At 47.9% G+C, this 20,758-nt stretch overlaps 1 protein-coding gene across 4 annotated transcripts in view; it reads left to right on the forward strand.

The window, feature by feature from the left end:
- CDH13 (cadherin 13) overlaps positions 1 to 20,758 on the forward strand; it is a 1,039,621-nt gene that overhangs the window by 792,363 nt on the left and 226,500 nt on the right. For all 4 annotated transcript variants that reach the window (XM_049622721.1, XM_049622720.1, XM_049622722.1 and 1 more), the window contains one exon: positions 13 to 191. In XM_049622721.1, coding sequence (XP_049478678.1) covers positions 13 to 191 — 179 coding nt within the window. The remainder of the gene's footprint in view (positions 1 to 12; positions 192 to 20,758) is intronic.

The following is a 20,758-nucleotide window of genomic DNA, read 5'->3' on the forward strand; positions in this document are numbered from 1 at the left end:
CCCCCCCCTTAGGGACCACAGTGATGCGGATGACAGCCTTTGATGCCGATGACCCGGCCACAGATAATGCCCTTCTGCGGTACAATATCCGTCAGCAGACGCCTGACAAGCCGTCTCCAAACATGTTCTACATCGATCCTGAAAAAGGGGACATCGTCACCGTCGTGTCACCTGCCTTGCTGGACCGAGAGGTGAGCTGAAAGGCACACATCTTTTTTCATGAGAAGCAAACGCGGCTCTCACAGGGGCGATGGCGTAGGGCTTCAGGCAAAGGCACTTTACGTGGAGAGGTGGAAATGAGGTGCTTACACGTGGTTGATTGAGGGGGGGATCCATAAAGGGAAATGAGATATCATATGAACCAAAACCACACACTCTAAAAGGCCACACACATCCTTGGAATTATTTGTATTCCTTCCACCCGATGCCTCGGTTTCCTCCTGAAGCACTTACTCATGAGTCCTCATAATGGGACTCTATCCTTCCCTACCTTCCAGAGGAAGGGGATGGGACAAAGGAGGGAAGGGCAGGCAGGGAGGTAGGAGAGGGACAAAGAGGAGGGAGGTGGCTTTGCCCGAGATCACAGAGTCAGGTGGCTTGGACTTCTCTTCTTTCCCAAACCCTCTGTCACTGTGTCCCCCCGGAACCCCTCTCTCCCGCTTCACCCTTAGGCTGTCGCTGGGAAACGTCACCCATCACGTAGGTCACGTGTCACACACAGGCGACCCAGGGAACTCGGCCAGTCCACACCCTTGCTCTTTGGTTTTACCTAGGCTGCTTTCAGGTTTTCACGTTAGTGGCCATGTCAAAATATTTAGATTTCATTTTTATTTTTCAAAATTTCCAACTTCCAGCCTTCCTGAAAATCACAAATTCTGGAAGTTTCCACACGTGGACAGTCGGTTACATCAGACGTGACAGTCAGATGGAGCTGGTGGTCTCAGTCCCATGTATGTGGGGTGTGGGCTCCTGCCCAGCTCACGCCCCCCCACATGTGCCCCCTGGTCCTGGCCCCCCCTCCTGAGTCACATGTCCCTCCGTAGCTCCCCACAGGCTCCCCTCAGTAGGAGAGACTCCTGGCCCGTCAAACACAGCATATTCAACCAACTTAGGGACTCCCCTCTGTCCCCCACCGCCTCCACCCGCCCCAGATCTCCCATCCTGGAATTCTTTGTTGCCAACATGGCATCATCCCACAGACCTTCCACAAGCGGCACCTGCCCCACGGAAACTGCTGGGTTTTCGGAATGTGCTCTGTGCATTTCCTTGGGTCAGAAATGCCTTCTCTCCTTTCTGCTTCTCCACACTGTAGCTTCTGCCCAGAATCTGGGTTCGAGCCACTGTCTTTAAGTCAGTTAAGCATCCAACTTCGGCTCAGGTCGTGATCTCACGTTTGTGGGTTCCAGCCCCTCGAAGGGCTTTGCACTGGCTGCATGGAGCCTGCTTGGGATTCTGTGGCTCCCTATCTTTCTCTCCCTCCCCCACTCACACTCTGTGTGTGTCTCTCTCTCTGTCTCTCCCTCCCTCTCAAAAATAAATCAACATTAAAAAACAATTAAAAAAAAAAAGAATATCCCCCTCCTGGGGTGTCTGGGCGGCCTCAGTCACTGAAGCATATGACTCTTGATTTCAGCTCAGGTCATGATCTCACAGTTCATGGGTTCGAGCCCCATGTCAGGCTGTGCACCGATAGCTTGGAGCCTGCTTGGAATTCTCTCTCTCTCTTTCCCTCTCTCTCTGCCCCTCCCCTATTCGCTCACTCTCTACATACATACATACATGCATACATACATACATACATACACTAACTAACATACTTTAAAAAAAAAAGAATACCCCTTCCTCTGGGTCTAGAGTACTGCCCAACACAGTAGCCACTAGTCCTGTGCCGTTATTTAAATTTTAATTTGCATTCATTGAAATGAAAATGTACAAATGCATCAGCCAGGACAGCTATGGAATCTCGTCACCATCACGGAAAGTTCCGATGGCCTTGACTGTAAACTTAACAGAGAGCAGACGCTGCGATCCTCTGCGTGTCTTAATCTTCATTATCCGTCTTTTGCGGTTCAGGCAAGAATGCGTTGGAAAGGAAGATTTTGCCCTTCGGGGGTGGGAATCAGCAGCTAGGAAGAGAACTTACTGGAAGGGAGGGAGAGGATGAGATCTTCATTGAAACTGTGGCTGTCACTTGGAAAATGTAATCGTTACTAGTTAAAAGTAGGAAAACGGCGGGGGGCAAGGAACGTACGGAGTCCTTCTCCTTCGTCCTGTCTCCCTTCCCTTTCCAGCCCTCCATGTTTTTATGACTGCTCGGTTCATTATCTTCCTCATAGGCAAGGAATGACTTTCCACCTCTGTCTATTCCCTGCCCAGCATGCATGTGCACGCGCGTGTGGACACACACACACACACACACACCAGCTTTCCCATAACCCCTAATTCTCCCAAAGACACTTGCAGATTTTTACAAGGCATAGATGCAATGCAGTGATTTCCGCAGCTCAGCGTCTGTTTTTACTGACAGAAAATGTGTTGTAAGTCTCTTTTTATAAACCAAAGTGATAATATAGTGGATTCTTCCATTTTTAAGGTTTATCGGGGGGCCAGATGTGTTTTAAGCTCATGATCTCTTCATTTGGGTTTTTGTCAACTTGCAATAAATACGCAATTACGGGAGCTGAACGAAGCGTTTCTAGCCACGATGCATAAACAGCTCCCCCCCAAAAGATAGACACAGTTTCACTGAAATTGGAAAATCAATGAAAATGAATGAAGAGTGTCACTTCTCTGTGAGGGTTTCCAGAGTTCACTGCTGACCCAGGCAACATCAGTGCAATCTGAAGGAAAGAAACGTCCCCGCATGTAGGCAAGCCTTGACTATGCACTGTTGCTGCGGTAAGCTTCTCCCCGGCAAGTTTGCTGAAAGGGTAAAACGTGACTCCACGTTGCTCATCTTTAAAGGGACAGGACTTGCACATGGCACGTGTAAGCTCACTGCGCCTTTCCTGGATCACGTGCCTACGACGGGCCCCTCCAGCAGGGCTGGAGAATTGTTTGTCATTATTTCTGGACAACTTCTGAGTAGGCGTCCTGTCTCGGGTGTGGTTTTAAAGTCTACTGCTGGACCATCCGAGCCGAACAATTAAAACGTTTATGCACTGGGGCACTGGGGTGGCTCAGTCAGTTAAGCGTCCGACTCTTGATTTGGGCCCAGGTCGTGATCTCCCAGTTCCCATGTTCAAGCCCCTCATCGGGCTTTGCACAGATCCTGCTTGGGATTCTTCCTCTCTCCCTGCCTTTCTCCCACTTGTGCTCTCCCTGTCTCTCAAAATTAATAAACAAAAACTTTTTTTAAAAAATTTAAAAATATGAGTCGGTTAAGCCTCCGACTTCGGCTCAAGTCATGATCTCCTGGTCCATGAGTTCGAGCCTTGCGTCCGGTCTGTGCCGACAGCTCAGAGCCTGGAGCCCGTTTCAGATTCTGTGTCTCCCTCTCTCTCTGACCCTCCCCCGTTCATGCTCTGTCTCTCTCTGTCTCAAAAATAAATAAACATTAAAAAAATTAAAAAATAGAACATTTATGCACTATTCATTTTTAAGAAAATATTCCACTGGGACCCCTGCAATACAGTGAATGTAAACAAATGGGTCGGGGACTTCGAAAGCTGGGGCCCCTGAGACGATACAAATGGTTTGGTCCTGTTTGGGCCCCACCTGCTTGGGCTTAGAGGATCTGGAAGCCCGCTGGCTCTGGCATCATGAGCTCAGCTGATACGATGTAAATTTTCCCTTTGCTTTTCCATTTAGTACCTTTCCTTTACTGTGTACGGCCCCAAGGAGGACCCTGGCAGGTGACGTGAGACTTCAGGGAGGCGGCGGGCACTGTTTTCTTTGAACCTGCCTTTCCCATATTTACTTTGTCCTGAAGCGTGTCCATGAGGACAGCCGAGGACGCCGATAAATTATCTTTAATGTCACCATCTCGGTCACTGCCTTTTCTTCCCACCACTGCTCCTCAGGATGTCTCCAGTGGGGCCAGCTGAGGCAGGTGCCCTCACTGATCTGCCCCCATCCATACTCTGAGGAGGGAAGGGATTGTGCCCATCTTATTCCTTGACACATTCCCAGTCCTTAGCACATGACGGATGCCCAACAAATATTTACTGAGCAGTAAAGGGAAGGAAGGGCAGGAGGGAAGGGAAGCAGGCTCAGAGTGAGTAGCATCTCAATGTGTGCAGGCTGCTGTCTGGCAGGGTCCTTGCCTTTCATTTCCCGCTGCATGTGGGGCCGTGTGGCCTCTGGACCCGCAGTGCATGCACAGAGCTGGGAGTGAGACCACCTGTCGCTCACTGGCTTTGGGTCAGGTGAAAATGCTAGAAGGAAGCTCACCTGCTGTCTCCATCTTCTGAGGCCCCATAACTGACCCCCTCCTTTTCCTCCTAACCGTGACAGGCAGCTGACTTGGCTTCCCATTCGGGGGGTCACCCCTGCTGAGTAGATGCCATTGGGCTTGGTGGGTTTGTTCCACTTGGTCCCCAAATGGTGACAAGTGGAGTCAACTGTGACAGAGTTTCTCAAAGTTTTCTGAGGAGCCTTAGAAATCTCAGTGCTCCAGGGTCACCTGGGCAGCTCAGTCAGTTGAGCGTCCGACTCCTGATTTTGGCTCAGGTCATGATCCCAGGGTCGTGGGATCGAGCCCCAGGTCTGGCTCTGTGCTGAGAGCCCACTCCCACTTCAAACTCTTTCTCTTTCCCTTTGCCCCTCTCCCTGACTCACTCTCTCTGAAGTAAAATAAATAATTTTTTTAAAAATGTTTTTTTTTCAAAGAAAGAAATCACAGTGCTTCAGCAGAAGCCTAGAGCCATAAAAACAGAGTCTCAGGCGGTAGAACCGTCATTGGTAGTTTAAAAGAATAATCCCAGGTGATCCAAATGTGCGACAAGTTGAGGAGTCCCTGCCTTTGGAGACCATGTTTCAGTGTGGTTGCTGACCCCATAGTGTAAACTGAGCATGTTTGTTTCCCCGGATGGCTGTAACAATGTACCACAAGCCAGGTGGCTTAAAGCGACACACGTTTCTTCTCTCACAGCTCTGGAGGCCAGAAGTCTCCAACCAGCGTGTTGGTGGGGCCAGGCTCCCTTTGAAGTCTCCAGGGGAGGATCCTCTCTTGCCTCTTCCAGCTTCTGGTGGTTCCCAGCCATCTTTAGTGTTCCTGGACTTGTAGACACATCCTTCCAACCTCAACCTTCGTCTTACATGCCCTCCTTCTGACTGTGTGCTTTCTCATGGTCTTGCCTCTGTGCATACGTGGGTCTTCTTATAAGACACCAGTCACGTTGGATTAGGACCTCCCTGAATGACCTCATCTTTACTTGGTTGTATTTGCAAAGACCCTCCTTCCAAATAAGGCCATGTTCACAGGTACGAGGGGTTAGGACTTAACGTATCTTTTTAGGGGACATAATTCAATCCGTAACGGTGAGTTAATTGGCCTCTCCTTGCCTTAGTTATTCATCAGTGGAGTGGGAATAATAGCACCTGTGTTAAATGAGCTCGTGAGGATCAAATGTGCTAAAACACATAAAGCGCATTGTCTATTCTCAATACAAGCTGCCATAACTATCATTATTCATTGTCGTAGTAAATTGTAAACGTGGGTCATGAGTTCCCCGTTGAGGGATGTCTTCAGACAGACTGCCCTTGGTAGGATGTCATACAAGGGATTCAGTTCATCAGCAAAGGTTAGATCCTTGATGTGTCTTCTGCCCTTGAGACTGTAGTTATTGAAAACATTTGTTGAATATCTTCAAGGTACAACGTGCCTTGCAGGATGCTGCCCGGGAGACTCACTCTCCTACCTGGCCAGCTGTGGGACCTTGGGCAAATCATTGACCCTCTCTGGGCCTATTTCCTCATCAGAAATGACTGTGATCATGACCTCTGCACAGCACTCTCTCGCGGCTTCCAGATGTGCGTCCCTTCCTCTAGTCTTGCAAACAACGAACACAGTTATTACGTGTGTCACACCTCCTGTGGCTGCCGATCACCAAGGCTCCAGTTCCCTCAGCTCCTGCCGAGACCTTGACTATCGTTTCTACCCACACGTTACCAATACAAAAAGACTCTCTCCAAATTGTGCAGGCCAGGTTCGCTGTGTTCTGGGAGTCAGGCCTCTTCACCTTTCCTGATGCTGGGCCGGGTTCTGTGGCCGTCCCTTAGATTCACAGCTGGATTGTGAGAGCAGGTGCAGTGACGACTTACTGCCCGTCTGTTTTCATAAGCTCAGCGTTAATAGACATCACATTTTACTTGGAAACTCGGTGCGTTTTCCAGTGCAAGGTCCTCTGATTGCTTTTTCTGAAACCATATGGGAATATAAACTACCTGAAGAAGGAGATCTTGGATCTTTGTCCCATCTCTGTATTCTCACTGCCAAATTTAAGAGCCAGATAAATAATAGGCACTCGGCAAAGATTTGTTGGATGGATGGGTTGATGGATGGATGGCCTGTGTTCCTTCAGTCTGCATGTATGAGTAAATAGTTTACAGATGATCGTAGAATTTCCTGCAGGATCTACTGCCCTAGCATGGGTATACAAACAGAGGAAATGATTTTGTTTTAGTTGAGAGCCTAGTCTCGCCCTTGTGTAATCATCCAGTAATCGAATCTACTCACTTTCACCTACCTTGTGTCAGGGCTGCACTAGGCTCTAAGAAATACCTTGGCAAATGGGATGGACGTGAGGATCTGTGTCTCTTGCTTAAATGTTTGGGGAAACGTTTAGAGAAAATAAGAGCCATATATCCTACTAAACGAAATTGGGTTCATCTGGGGCACTGTTTTATTCTTTTCCATAACCACACTCAGCCCCTCGTTCTGACAGCTCTGTCTATGTTTTTAAACTATGTCTGGCTGCGCTACAAAATAAAATCAGATAAAGGTCCCTAACGTTTGATAAATGGTTTATTTAGTTGATCATCTTGGCTGGGAGACCGAAATTCATCTGCTGAAATCTGCCAACTTTTCTGAACACGGCCACAATTTGAAACCACTCAGAGTAGCTAATGGTCAGTTTGGGGGCTCTGTTTGTCTTTTTGTTTCCTTCCTTCTCCTCCTCCTCTTTTTTTCTTTTTTTTTTTTTTTAATGTTTTATTTATTTTTGAGATAGAGAGAGACAGAGCATGAGCAGGGGAGGGGCAGAGAGAGAGGGAGACACAGAATCCAAAGCAGGCTCCGAGCTGTCAGCACAGAGCCGGATGCGGGGCTCAAAGTCACAAACCGCGAAATCACGACCTGAGCCGAAGTCAGACGCTTAACCGACTGAGTCACCCAGGCGCCCCTCTTTTTCTCTTTTTTTAACAAATAGACACATTTTCCTAAAGAGGCCCTTGAAATTCAGTCTTAACACTTGCATTGTGAGAGTATCATTAAGTCTTTTTAAGGGGTTTGAGCACTTTTCTATCTTTATTTGAATTCGCCTTCGACTTAATATGTATTATCCTCTAGATAATCTAAGGAAACTGGTAGCCTACCCGTAAGAATGTACATCCAGTAAGAGATATTAGGCCTGTGAATGTAATTTATTTTCTATTTTCAGCTGGTAAAGGACTTTCTGAAACTTTGTAATGCCCCCAATTTTTAGGCCAAGCAGGAAAACAGAGAATTTCCTTCCTTCTTTCCATGGCAAGTGTCACATAAGACTTATTTTTAGATTTATGTGCATGTATTTGCTATGAGAGATTCAGGAGTCCTTGATTATGTCAGGGAAAACTGACGAAGGTTAGAGGGAGCATCGTATGGAAAATGGTCAATTGACATTGGGCATGTGGCTGCACATCTGAGGAGAACTCAGATGTGTTGAGTCCAGGTGATCCAAGTTAAAATATTGTCACGTAGGCCGCATCTCCAGAAACATAGTAAAGAAATCTGTGAAAATGATGATATCGAGTCAAGCTGCCCGAAAATAAAGGAATAATCCTAAGGGGTAGCATTTTCTCCCTTGCCTTGAATGAAAGAAAAAAATAGCCATCACACTCTCAGTAAAATAAATGTTTTCAGCCGGCTCTGATCTCATGCTAATACTTTTCTCATTATCATCATGTTTAAAACATTGGCAGTAATTATACACAATTCAATCACACTGTCAAGAATATTCTCTTTCTTTATTTCGGTGGGCGGGACCAGAATTATTCAGATAGCAGCATTCCTACCCATTTCTGTGAGCTATTTACTCATAAATATTTTTGTTGGGATAATTTTCTCCAGTTTTTTTTTTTCTTATCACTTGCTGCTGAGAACATGGGGAAGGGGAGTAGATGTAAATAAATTGTCTTATTATTTTTAAAATAACACATTATCCTTGCAAATGAAACACAGATGGTGAACCACCCTATGTGAATCACACTTGCTCTGTTGTGTCAGCAAATAAAGTGGAATGGGATGTTGACGAAGCACGATGCTAACTGAGCCCTGGGGTCTGAGATTCAGTCGCGGAGCCGGCCGGCGTCCTACTGATGGCAGTGGGTTTGGAGACGGGGAGTCGGCACCCTCCCTGGTGAACTCCTGCACTTGCCCGCTCTGGATAAATTCTAGGAGGAGACTGTGGTGAGTCTCCACCGTGCTGGTGCCCCTAACCGTTTCCCCCATCCTCCGAGGTTGGCCCATCCAGCCATGAGAGCGAGGGCGGTCTCTAGTCACCTGGCTGAAACCTGGTCTGAGTCATGGGTCAAGGGCACGGGAGCCGGCTTCAGACTCTATGGATTCATAGACTACTCGTACCTCTTACCAGCTGTGAGAAGCTGGCAGGTCAGTTAGCCTCTCCAAACCTTGGTTCTTGATCTGCTACTCATGAGGATGATCATAGTTTCACCTCACAGGCTGATCAGGAAGATGAAGTTAGAGGGGCGCCTGGGTGTCTCAGTCGGTTAGGATCCAACTCGATCTCAGCTCACGTCTTGGTTCATGAGTTCGAACCCCATGTCTGGCTTTGTGCTGACAGTGCAAGGCCTGCTTGGGAGTCTCTCTCTCTCCCGCTCTTTCTGCCCCTTCCCCTCTTGCGCGCGCGCGCTCTCTCTCTCTCTCTCTCTCTCTCTCTCTCTCACACACACACACACACACACACACACACAGTAAATAAATAAACTTTAAAAAAAAAAAAAGGAAGATTAAATAAGATATGTCAAGCACTTAGCACCCTGTAAATGTCAGTGGATATTAGTTATTTTCATGATGGACAATGAGATTGAAGAAGAAGCATGGAGGTGGGATCTTCTTCCTCTGGCAGGGAGTGCACTTACTTTCCGGCCACACGGCAGAGAATCTGGCAGCCTTATAAAGTTCCGTGAAACACCGAGGTAACCCACCTACCGAAATCCAGACGTGAATGTCGACGCATGTGTATCGAGCACCCATCAGAGTGTCTTGCTGAATCCATGATGGACTGCCAGATACCAGGGACGTAGAGATCAAGCTGCCTGGTGATAAAGTAAAGCAGACCTACCAGCAGCAAACACACAGGGAGATGTGCCGTTTGAACTGAGCCTCAACGCATGGATGGAAAGCCGCAGCCAACGAGCTGAGGGAAGGGCATCCCGGGGATGGGAACAGCATGGGCAAAGGCTTGACACGTTCATACATGACTTGAAGAGAGGCGGGGAGCTGAGGGTGTCCTAGGGAGATACCGGACGAGGGCAGGGAGTTGGCACAAGATTATAGAGGGCTTATAATCTTGGGAGTGGATTGTGGATGTGTCCTCACGTAAATGCAATGCCACCAACCGTGTTTAAACATTAAACACTGCTCTGTTAAACGTGGTGCCCTCGGAGCTGTAACTCGGAGGGAAAGCTGGTGAGCGGGAGGGGAGACCATCAGTAAAGCAGACGCATTTTGGAGGCAGCTCAAGAATGCTTGGTAAATGATGAGTAGCTGATTCATGGATTTCTAGCCTTCTCAAGGGGAGAAACAAGGAGCTACCACTTGAACCTAAGTTCCGCAGGTTGTTAATAAATGAATAAACACCAGCCTACTTCGTATCTCTGCTCTTGTGTGTCTTAGAGCATTAGACAATCAGTAGCTGCTCAGCACATATTGAATCAAGAGACACTTAGGTTTGTCATTAAGACAGATTCATCTTTTTGTGTTTGACGAATGTGTAATTCTCTAAGCTTTATCTTCTTCTGTTTCTCTTTTTTTTTATATGGTAAAAATAACTTAAAATGCAGGGTGATGATGAGTTTAGAGTGCTTCTGTTTTTCCATCATTTTAAATCTCTCCATCTTACTTTATGTGAAGTACCCTAAAAACTGAAGAACTTTTTCTTTTTTGGGAAAAGTTCTTTTAGAGAATGTAGATTTCTCCTTATCAGCCAAGAACTATGATTAGCACAGAAAGGCACGTTTTACTTCACTGACACATTTTCCAGTTACCGTACTGAAATCACATCGCTCTCAATCCCATCCCTGTTCACAGTCCCAGTTGGAGAGATACACCCCAGTTTTGGAAGAATGTCAAGTTAGGGGCGCCTGCATGGCTGAGTCAGTTGAGTGGCCAACTCTTGACGTCAGCTCAGGTCATGATCCCGGGGCTGTGGGATCAAGCCCCTCGTTGGGGCTGGAGCCCGCTGGAGTTGGAGCCCGCTGAAGATTCTCTCTCTCTCCCTCTACCCCTCCCCTGCTTGCATGCACATTCTCTCTTCTCTCTCTTTCTCCCAAATTGAAAGGAAGGAAGGGAGGGAGGGACCCAGGAAGAAGGGAAAGTTCTCTCGTTCTATTGTGGCTTTGAACTGGTAGAGAAAACAGGAGGAGCTTTGCCCTTGCCATATTGAGACCCGTCGTTTAAGGGAAAAGGCATTGATGGAAAGTCTTTGGAAAGCAGCTCGTTCAAACCTGCTCTTACTGCGCCTGGCCCCTAGTCGGGACCTAAGTGGTTAGGGTCGCTATGTTCTGCTTCCGCTGCAAAGCATTTTCAGGGAAGGTGAGCGGGAGGCTTGGATTGAGGCAAGCTAGCGATAGAGCGTTTCAAGACACGATGGTGTCTCAAAAGGCCTGGGACCCACATTTCTTTCACTTGTGTTTTCAGGGAGACCTCTCATTTGCTGCACGTTTGCCATAGGATAAAAGCTTATTGATAGTATAATTCGGTGTTCTGAAGGCATGGCCAGCTTTACTGGCTATATGGCATTAGGATGTCACATTCAACAATGAAGGAGCTTCAAACTATAGGAACACCCGCCAAGTTAGAGGTTGGAAACGTTCTCTTGAAGGGCCAGATGGTAAATACTATAGGTTTTGGGGACCAAGAGGTAAGACTGAGAGTATATGTAAGTACATCTATACCCATGTAAAATATAATCATTGAAAAATATAAAAAGCATTTTTCGCTCACAAGCCACTGAAAAACAGACAGCTGGCTGACTTGGGCCCACGGGCCATCGTTGGCCAGCCCTGAGCTATTACACTGCCCGTGAAAATGGTCCAATTAGTAGTAATTTCAGCTACTGGTTGTTGAGTGTATTCGTGCGTATGTATCCGAGGTCCACTCTCAAAATACCAAATCACACTTACTAATCCGGGGGTGGGATCCTAGGGACAGGAACTAGGTCATGAATGATGGGTCTGATTTCATTTTTCTTGGCCCAGCAGTCCCATTTCTCCGTGATTAAGAAACAGATCATTTCAGACACTTGTTAATTAATTCCAAACTGAAAATTTGGTTACGATAATTACAACAACTAGTTCAATGCAAAAATAGCAAAACAAAGGGCGCCTGGGTGGCTCAGTCGGCTAAGTGTCGGAGTCTCGGTGTCATTTCAGGTCACGATCTCACTGCGTGTGAGACTGAGGTCTGCGTCGGGCCCTGCTTGGGATTTTCTCTCAATTCCTCTTGCTCTGCCCCTCCCCCGCACTCGCTCTCTTTCTCTCTTTCTCAAAATAAGTCAATAAACTTAAAAGATAATGGTAAAGCAAAGTGCTGTCTACACACAGACTAAACACTGGCTGAAACCACTTCCAATGACCGTCTTTGTCACATCAGAGCCCCAAGAGTAGGGAAGAGCACGGTGGAAAGGAGCCGGAAGCGAGGGGGGTGGTGAGGCCTTCTGAGACGGGGAGCCCTTCTTTGAACTGAGTGGGTACAGAGTTGGGGACAGCTGATGTCACTGAGATGTGAGCCTATATCGGCCTCTCCCTAAAGCTCATACATTCCCCACCCACCCCCCCACTAGATGAATCAGTATTATTGATTATTTGGATGGTACCTTCACAGAGGAAATAGATTTTGAAGTTCTTTTCAACACAGGAAAGCAAACCACAGTGAAGTTTTGAAGTAACTTTTGTTTTGATTGGGCTATGGGTCTTTGAGGCCCAGCAGGGGGCCTTCTGGTTCTGAGCTCAGGTGGCTCCTAGAAATTTGGTAGAAAGTGGCTCTGAGAAAAGGCTCTTTCCTGCCCTAGTGTGGACATACAAAGCAGTCCAATTCATTTGGTGGCTGTTTTGGAAATAAGAATCAAATGGATTTTAAAAATGCCTCTGGGGGCCCCTGGGGGACTCAGTCAGTTAAGCATTCTGACCCTTGATTTCAACTGCGGTCATGATGTCGTGGTTTGTGAGTTTGAGCCCTGCATCAGGCTCTGTACTGGGGGCACAGAGCCTGCTCAGAATTCTCTCTCTCTCTCTCTCTCTCTGCCCCTCCACCATTTGCACTCTCTCTCTCTCTCTCTCAAAATAAATAAATAAGCACTTTTTCAAAATGTCCCTATACGGGGCGCCTGGGTGGCTCAGTCAGTTGAGCATCCGACTTCAGTTCAGGTCATGTTCTCACAGTTTGTGAGTTCGAGCCCCGCGTCGGGCTCTGGGCTGACAGCTCGGAGCCTGGAGCCTGCTTCGGATTCTGTGTCTCCTTTGCTCTCTTCCCCTCCCCCTCTCACACCCTGTGTCTCTCTCAAAAATAAATAAACAAAAAAAATTTATAAAAAATGCCCCTATATTCTTTGACACAGCAATTCACATAATAAATATGTGTACATGCATTCACCCATGGAAGTTTCATTGGATCTTTATCTAAAGAACCAAGCTAAGTGTCAAACCACTGGATCTGTTCAATAAATTGTGCCATATTCCTACACTGGGATTCCACTAAATCACGTAAAATGATGTGGCACAAGAATCTATAATGATATGGAAAGATGTTCACCGTGTATTAACAAGCAGTTTGCAAAACACCACCTAAGCTGTGATTCTTTTTGTTGTTTTTATTCTTTTTTGTTTGTTTGTTTATATATGTACATCGCCTTATTCTGCTCAGGCTGTTGTAACAAAATACCATTGATTGGCAGAGGCTTAAACAATAGAAATTCATTTCTCATAGGTCTGGAGACTGATGGCTCCCTTCTCACTGCGTCTTCCCACGCAGGAAAGGAAGCTCCCATCGCCTTCTTATAAGGATATCGGCCACATCATGAGTGTCCCACATTCCTGTCCTCGTCCCCATCTAATTATCTCCCAAAGGCCCCATTTCCCAAGAGCACCCTCTTGGCGGTTAGGGCTCCCATGTATGCATTTTAGAGGGACAGAAATAGTCAGTAACATAGGTCATCATGGTCTATGACGTGAAAGGGTTTGTGTGAATGTGTTTGGACTCGTCCTTTTAGGATCTGAATTTTCTGAGAGTGCAGTGTCCGAGGTGACAGCCTCATATCTAGGCAGACTGAGTTCAAATCCGAGCCCCGTGTCACTCCAGCTCTGTGATGCTGGGAACGTTGGTAGCTTGAACAACTGGTAACCATAATTATGATTGCCATGTCATCAAATATTCTTCCACCTCAAGGCTCACGCTTCCCAGAGGGCCCCATTGTAGGAAAGTAGCACAATACAGAGAGCAAAACCCTTTTGGTTTGATGTGTGCCTCAGTTTCTTCCTCTGTAAAATGGAAACCATAATGTGCCTCCCTCAAGGGGTTGTTGTAAGAATTAAAGGAATCAATACAAGCACAGGTGTGGGGGAGCTTTTGGGTTTTTCCATATTTTCTAATTTGGGTGCAGTGGCCACATACTGTCTCAGTAATGAAAATACAGTTCTGGTCTTCATCTTGAAAAGCAGTTACATCTTGGATCCTGAGGACAAGGGGATTCCGGGTTAGGATGCCACAGCGTGATGGATCAAGGGTCAGCAGGACTGTCACCTTCAGCTTGAGACTGGTTTCTACCTGAGCCGGTTTTTAAGGAATTTTGTTTATTTTTGTTTAATTTTGTTGACGTTTATTCATTTTTGAGACACAGAGCACAAGCAGGGGCGGGGCAGAGAGAAAGAGAGAGACCCAGAATCCAAGGCAGGCTCCAGGCTTCGAGCTGTCAGCACAGAGCCCGATGCGGGGCTCGCACTCACGAACTGTGAGATCATGACCTGAGCCGAAGTCGGACTTTTAACTGACTGAGCCACCCAGCCACCCCATGTTTGTTTTTGCTAACGTTTATTTATTTAGCGAGAAGGAGTGTGTGTGTGTGCACGCACGTGCCTGTGTGGGGATGAGGGCAGAGGGAGAAAGAGAGAGAATCCCGATCAGGGTCCATGCTCAGCATGGAGCCCGACGTGGGGCTCGATCTCCTGACCTGGGATCGTGACCTGAGCCGAAACCAAGAGTTGGACACTCAGCTGCCCGGACCCAGGCACCCCCTACGTGAGCCAGTTTAATCAGTGACAAAGCAGTGGGGGTCACACTAGGCACCGCGGCCTCTGCTGATAATTGCTGTGATCACAAGAAACACATTTCAGACGTCAGGAAGGCATGTTCTTAAGGTAAATGTTGTCAACACTTCCACACTTGAAACAACAAACATTTCCATTTCCTTAAGTGACACGGCCATGGCGGTGGCCAGAACACGCGCTGATCAGCCGCTCACTTCTCCCGTCGCCAGTTCCCGCCGGCAGCTTGCCAGACCTATCATGGCGAGCGCTTCTGTGTTTCCAAGACAGCCGTGGGAAGTGAGTGTTTTGTGACCTTTGCAAAGAACAGCTGTAGAAAGGGCCATTACGATTCAACAAACAGCATCTCTATTTATGGGGCCTCCAAAGCAGGAACCAAAATTAAACTCCTTTAGTCATTTCCTCGCCTGTGTCTTATGGACTGGTTTTGCACTCATGTTTCTCCACGGAAGACTTCTTGGGCCCTAATTCCAGTTTTCTGTCTCCTGGGCTCTGGATTTCTGGGGTAGGGGAGAACCCATTCTCCATTCTTACACCTTCTTGGTGTTAGATTAGCTCGTAACACACGTGAGGGTGTGTGTGCCGCCCCCACGCTGGACAGCTACCGTATGCACAATGACAGCAGCTGTGTTTCCAACCAGACATTAAATGAGGGCCATATCACTCACGGGACTGACCATTTTATCACAGGGTAGCGGCGTTCCCAGGACTGGCAGGACTTGCCTGCTTCACGCGCCGAGCTGTGGGACTAGACTTGACCCTAAAGCTTCTGTTTCGCTCCCCCAGGCTGCTGAGAGAAAAGCATGGGCCATATTGAGGACGAAATCTTATCTGCTGAAGGACAGCCTTATCGTTCATAAAACTTATGCCAGGGGTTTCTTTGCTCTTAGCCTCATCACACCTTTGGGAAACTCGACTCGGTTTCCCTCAGCTCTTCCATTAGAAAGGCAGTGAGGTGAGGGCCGCCTGGGTGGCTCAGTCAGTTAAGCATCCGACTCTTGCTTTTGGCTCAGTAATGATCTCATGGTTTCATGAGTTTGAGCCCCAGTGTCAGCACAGAGCCTGCTTGGGTCTCTCTCGGTCTCTCTCTCTCTCTCTTTCTCTCTCTTCATCTCCCCTACTCATGCTGTCTCTACTGTCTCTCTCAAAAATTAATTAATTAATTAAAAAAAAAAAAAAACAAAGGCTGTGAGGTGAAATGGCTCAGGGCTCCTCTGTGAGAATTCTAGAGCCCTGAGGCGGAATCTGGGCTCCGCATCCTGTTAGCTGTGTCACCTTGGAAAAGTCACTTCCCCTCTCGGAGCTTCCATTTCTCCACCTATAAAATGGAGTTCATAATGTGACCTGTGGGTAGACAGAATAACGACCCCTAAAATGTCCTCATCCTAATCCCCAGAGCCTGTGAATAGGATACTTTACAGGGCAGAAGGAAGTTTGCAGGTGTGATTAAGTCAAGGATATCGAAATGTTGAGATATTTCGGGGTTTTCCGTGTGGACCTGATATGATCGCAAGGGTCCTTATGAGGGGGAGGCAGGAGAGTCAAAGTCAGAGAGAGATTTGAGGACATTATGCTGCTGGTTTTGAAGATGGAGGGAGGGGTCAGGATCCAAGAGATGCAAGCAGCTTTTAGAAACTGGAAAAGGCCAGGAAACCAGTCCACCCATAGAATCTCCAGAAGGAAAACAGCCCTGCCAACACCTTGATGTCACCAGTGAGACCCCCCCACCCCTTTTTGATTTCTGACCTCCAGAACTGTAAGATAACAAATCCGCGTCGTTTTCAAGTCACTAAGCTACGTGATTTGTTACAGCAGCTGTAGGAAACTGATACAGCCTGCTTCACGTGGTTTGGCACAGAAAGCTCTCAACCCCTCATAGCCATTGCCACCCGTCACGAAATAACGACAAGACTTGAGGATGACCCAGATGTGTCCTAACCAGAGGTGGAGTCCACCTGACCACATCTCTATAAGGCATAGCCCGGGGCCTTTCTGGAAGGTTGAGTGGCTGCCCCCCTACCCTGACCCAGTCTGTCCCTTGGAGTCAGTGGAAGGAAATGCCAGTGTTGCCTTTAGGCGGTGGCTTCTACTACCTGTAATCAAGGGCACAGTAGAACCTCCTGGTTCTGCTTTAGTTCCATAAACCCAGCCTCGCAGAGTCTACGCAGGAACATAGTTCTTGCCTCTTGTGGACATCTGCCCATCGTACGTGCTTGAAATGCATTGATGAGAACGGTCACATCCTTACTAGTTAAGCAGAGGGTGTAAGGTGAGGTCTCGATTCATCCAAGTGAATGCCGTAGTGTTGAGGTGCTAGGCTCAGGCACAGGGTGCTTCCTTTCCTTCCCAAATTAGGACCCCGTAAGGAATAAGAAAAATAGGAAAACTGGAGACCAAACCATAAGCTTGGTTACCATGAAGCCGATGGACAAAGGGAGCCAAGAGTCTATGGGCAAATACGTTTGCTAATATTCTGTGCTCGAATTAGAGACTCGGCCCCACCCAGTCGTGGGCAGAGTGGGACAACCCCGGCCATGCCCATTGGGGGTGGATCTTACCCCACGAATCCTCTGCCAGGAAGGAGGGGCGGGGGCCTGAGGCAGAGAGAGATGGAGCAGAGGGAGGCAGGGAGACAAGACAGAGTTCTCCTGGGAGATGCCAAACTCAGAATCCAGTGCCTCCTGCCCTTCCCCCTCTTCCTCCCCACCCCACCCCCACCCAGGGGAGAGCAGGGGCAGGAGGAAGCAGAAGGGCGTCCTCTAGCCCGTAAGACACCTCTGGAGCTAGGAAAATAGGAAAGGCCACCATCTGAATGGATGCAGAGCTCTGGAGGAGAGCCCAGAGTGTACATGAGCTCAGGTCCCTCCACGAAGAAACCCAAGGATGGAATAATGGAGCTTCCAACCTAACCCTTAGTTCTAAGAGCTCACTTTGCATGAAGAATTTTGCAGGGATTTCTTGAGCACAGCACGTAGCCAAGTTTCTGTTAGAGAAGAGGGTTAATGCCATCTGAAATCACTCAGCATGCCAAATGTCCCTGCTCTATTGCCTGGGCACAAAAGGACAGTCAAGACTTTGCTGACAATTTCCCTTGCTGGGCAGTGGGGGGAATGAGCTGGATGTTCATGACCTGGACTCGGTGTCCTTCGCTCTGGCAAGATGGGACCCCACCTCTGGAGCTCTGTCCCTTCTGAGTAAGGCATAGACCGTGAGATGCGGCAGCCTGGTGAGAGATAGCAGCCCTATCTCCTCCTCTGGACGCCCAGGCAGAACTCGAGCCCTGGTGGCCGCTGGTGTTAGAGCACATAATGAGATAACTTGGTCTCCTAGGATGACAATAGTCGTGGGCTCAGAGAATGTTTTTCTTAAATGACATTTGTTTACAGTGACGTTCTTAAAAATAGTAGATACATTCATACAAGCAAGCAATTAGTGTCCCGCCAGATAAGTCCCATGGTGACATGAGAGTGTAATCCTTAAACAAAAAAACATCAGCCTCAAACTAAGCATCAGAAATTCTTGCTTTAAGATCTCCCTTCTCTGTAAAAACAATTCCCGTAACTTTCCCTAGAGCCAGGATCCCCGCCTGAGATCTGCGGACAGACTCCAGGAGTTGGGGGCACACGAATGGGGATGAGAAACCATGTCAAGTGTATTTTCATTAACCATTCACCGCAAGTTGGTATTTTTCTTTTTCCTGAGTGAGGATAGACAGAGAAGGGCAGTGTTCGCTGTGCCCGTGACTGTTACCAGCAAAAGTCACGGATATTTTCATATCACATCACAGAGGACGCAAACACATCAGAAATATGCCCGCGCTTTGCTACTTTGAAGTGAATCTGATCACTAGATTTAACACGAGATCCGGTTACTGACGGTTTGCTAAAGAAAGACTTGAGTGCGCGCCTGGGTGGCTCAGTCGGTTGAGTGTCCGCCTCTTGGTTTCAGCTCAGGTCATGATCCCAGGGCCGTGGGATCGAGGCCCAAGTCAGGTTCCTCGAAACCAGCTCGGGATTCTCTCTGCCTCTCTCTTGGTCCCTCTCCCCAGGTCATGTCCTCCCTCTCTCTGAAATAAAAATTTTTTGAAGAAGAAGGGCTTTATCACATCAATTTGTCTGCTGCTTTGATCCTTTTATTTCAATATAATTTGCTTCCTTTGTCATCCTGTGTATTTATTTTATGTGTTTGAAAACGTTCTGCAAAGGGGCCCACCAGCTTAATGTGTCCGTGGCACAAAACTCTTTAAGACCCTGGCCCTGAGGAGCTGCGTAGGGGCTTTCTCTCCCTTGCGGAGGTCCCCTCCTCCCTCTGGGACAGCCCACATCTGGGCCCACATCCAGGCCCTTCCTCTTCCTAGACAGAGACGTTCTGGGTCGCCGCCCTATGCCTTTGCCTCCCTTGTGTCTACCATCACGGAGCCCCCACCTGCTGGGTCCCCAGGGACACTTCGGTCCACCGCCTCTCTCTGACTCTCTTCATTGATAGAAAAGGACATAAGAAAACTCATCAGGTTGTGAATTTTAAGTTTGGGGTTTGTGGCCCCCAGATGAATCCAGTTGATTTAGTCCAGCAATTAGTTCTGGGGAAGGAATAGCCACCTGGATGCTACATTAGAGTGGTACATCGTTTGGTAAATCTTGGAGCCAAGGGCCGAGGCAGCCACAGTCTACACCCTGGGAAATGGAAGATAGCCTGAGGTCAGAGCTCCGCTCTGGTCAGTGCTGCCTGGAATGTCAGGCTGGGATGGACCCAAGCCTTCTGATTTTATCTCCTGCCTCTCTTTCCCTAACTCATACCTGCATTCCAGTAATGTCAGCATGTTCCCTTGCCTCTAGGATGATGCACTTCTTACTTTGCATATCAGTGCCCCCAAGATGGCCCCCAGTGATCCCCACCTCCTGGTATCTGAGCTGTTAGGTAGTCCCCCCTCCAACCAAGTTGAAGGGGGATGAGGTGTGGGACCAATGGGATCTAGCAGCAATGACATGGTGAGACTTCCAAGCCTGGATTGTTCTCATTCTTACTTGCTGTGGGTGAAGCCAATGGCCACGTTGTGAGGACCCTCAAGTAGCCTTGTGGAGAGGTTCACGGGGCAAAGAACCAGAGCCACCTACCGGCAGCTGGCGCTGTCTCGGCAGCTGGTGCTGTCTCAGCAGGAGCGTGACCAAGCTGTCCTGGAAGCCGATCCTCTAGCCTGCTAAATCTTTAAACTACAGGCTCAACCGCATCTTGGTGGCTGTGTCATGAGAGACATGGCCCCAGAATCATCTAGCTAAGCGGCTTCTGAATTCCTAACCCACAGAAACTGAGTGAGGTAGGAAGTGTTCATCATTGCTTTAAAGCATGAAGGTTGGGGAGGTTGGTCACATACGCCGGGTCCTCTGCTAACCCTGCTGCTCGTTTCCGGTAGCCTTCCAGATCTGATCTGAAGAGCTCCTCTGCGGAGCCTTCCCGACCTTCCCTGGCTGAATTTATTGCTCCCTCTTCCTTTCTGCGCACAAATTATTTATCATCCTCTTAACAAAGTTATCCCAAGGAAAAACAGTGTTTTGATTATAGTCTCCTCTGTCAACTCTGGGCTTCTTGAGAAGGTTTGCAATGTACTCATACTTCAGAAGCCCATAAAAGGGGCTCAGAAGATGGTTGAATGGATAAAGGGGGTGTACAGGCACTTGGGTAAACTTACGCCAAATACATCTGAAGCCCATGGTATTTCCAAAGCATATTTGACTGGAAAGACCAAGTCCTTTAAAGGGGTTGAGAGGCAGCATTAACTAGTACATAGTCTTAAGCCCATTCTTGACAATGGAATAATGATAATGGGTTGCTTCTTTGGGAGGGAATTAGAGAACCACAAAAACATTTCCAAAGGCAGTTGGAATGCTTAACTGAGCCAGACTATTCATATCTAATGCCACCCTGCCCCTGTTGGCGTAGCTCGCTGAATTGCCTGATCTTGTCCAAACGTCTTTGTTTTAAAAAAAAAAAAAAACTGACAAAGGGTCTTATCACTTAAATTAAAAACCATTTGGGGTGCCTGGGTGGCTCAGTCGGTTGA

Source organism: Panthera uncia (genome assembly GCF_023721935.1).
Source record: "Panthera uncia isolate 11264 chromosome E2 unlocalized genomic scaffold, Puncia_PCG_1.0 HiC_scaffold_20, whole genome shotgun sequence".
NCBI classification, from domain to species: Eukaryota; Metazoa; Chordata; class Mammalia; order Carnivora; family Felidae; genus Panthera; species Panthera uncia.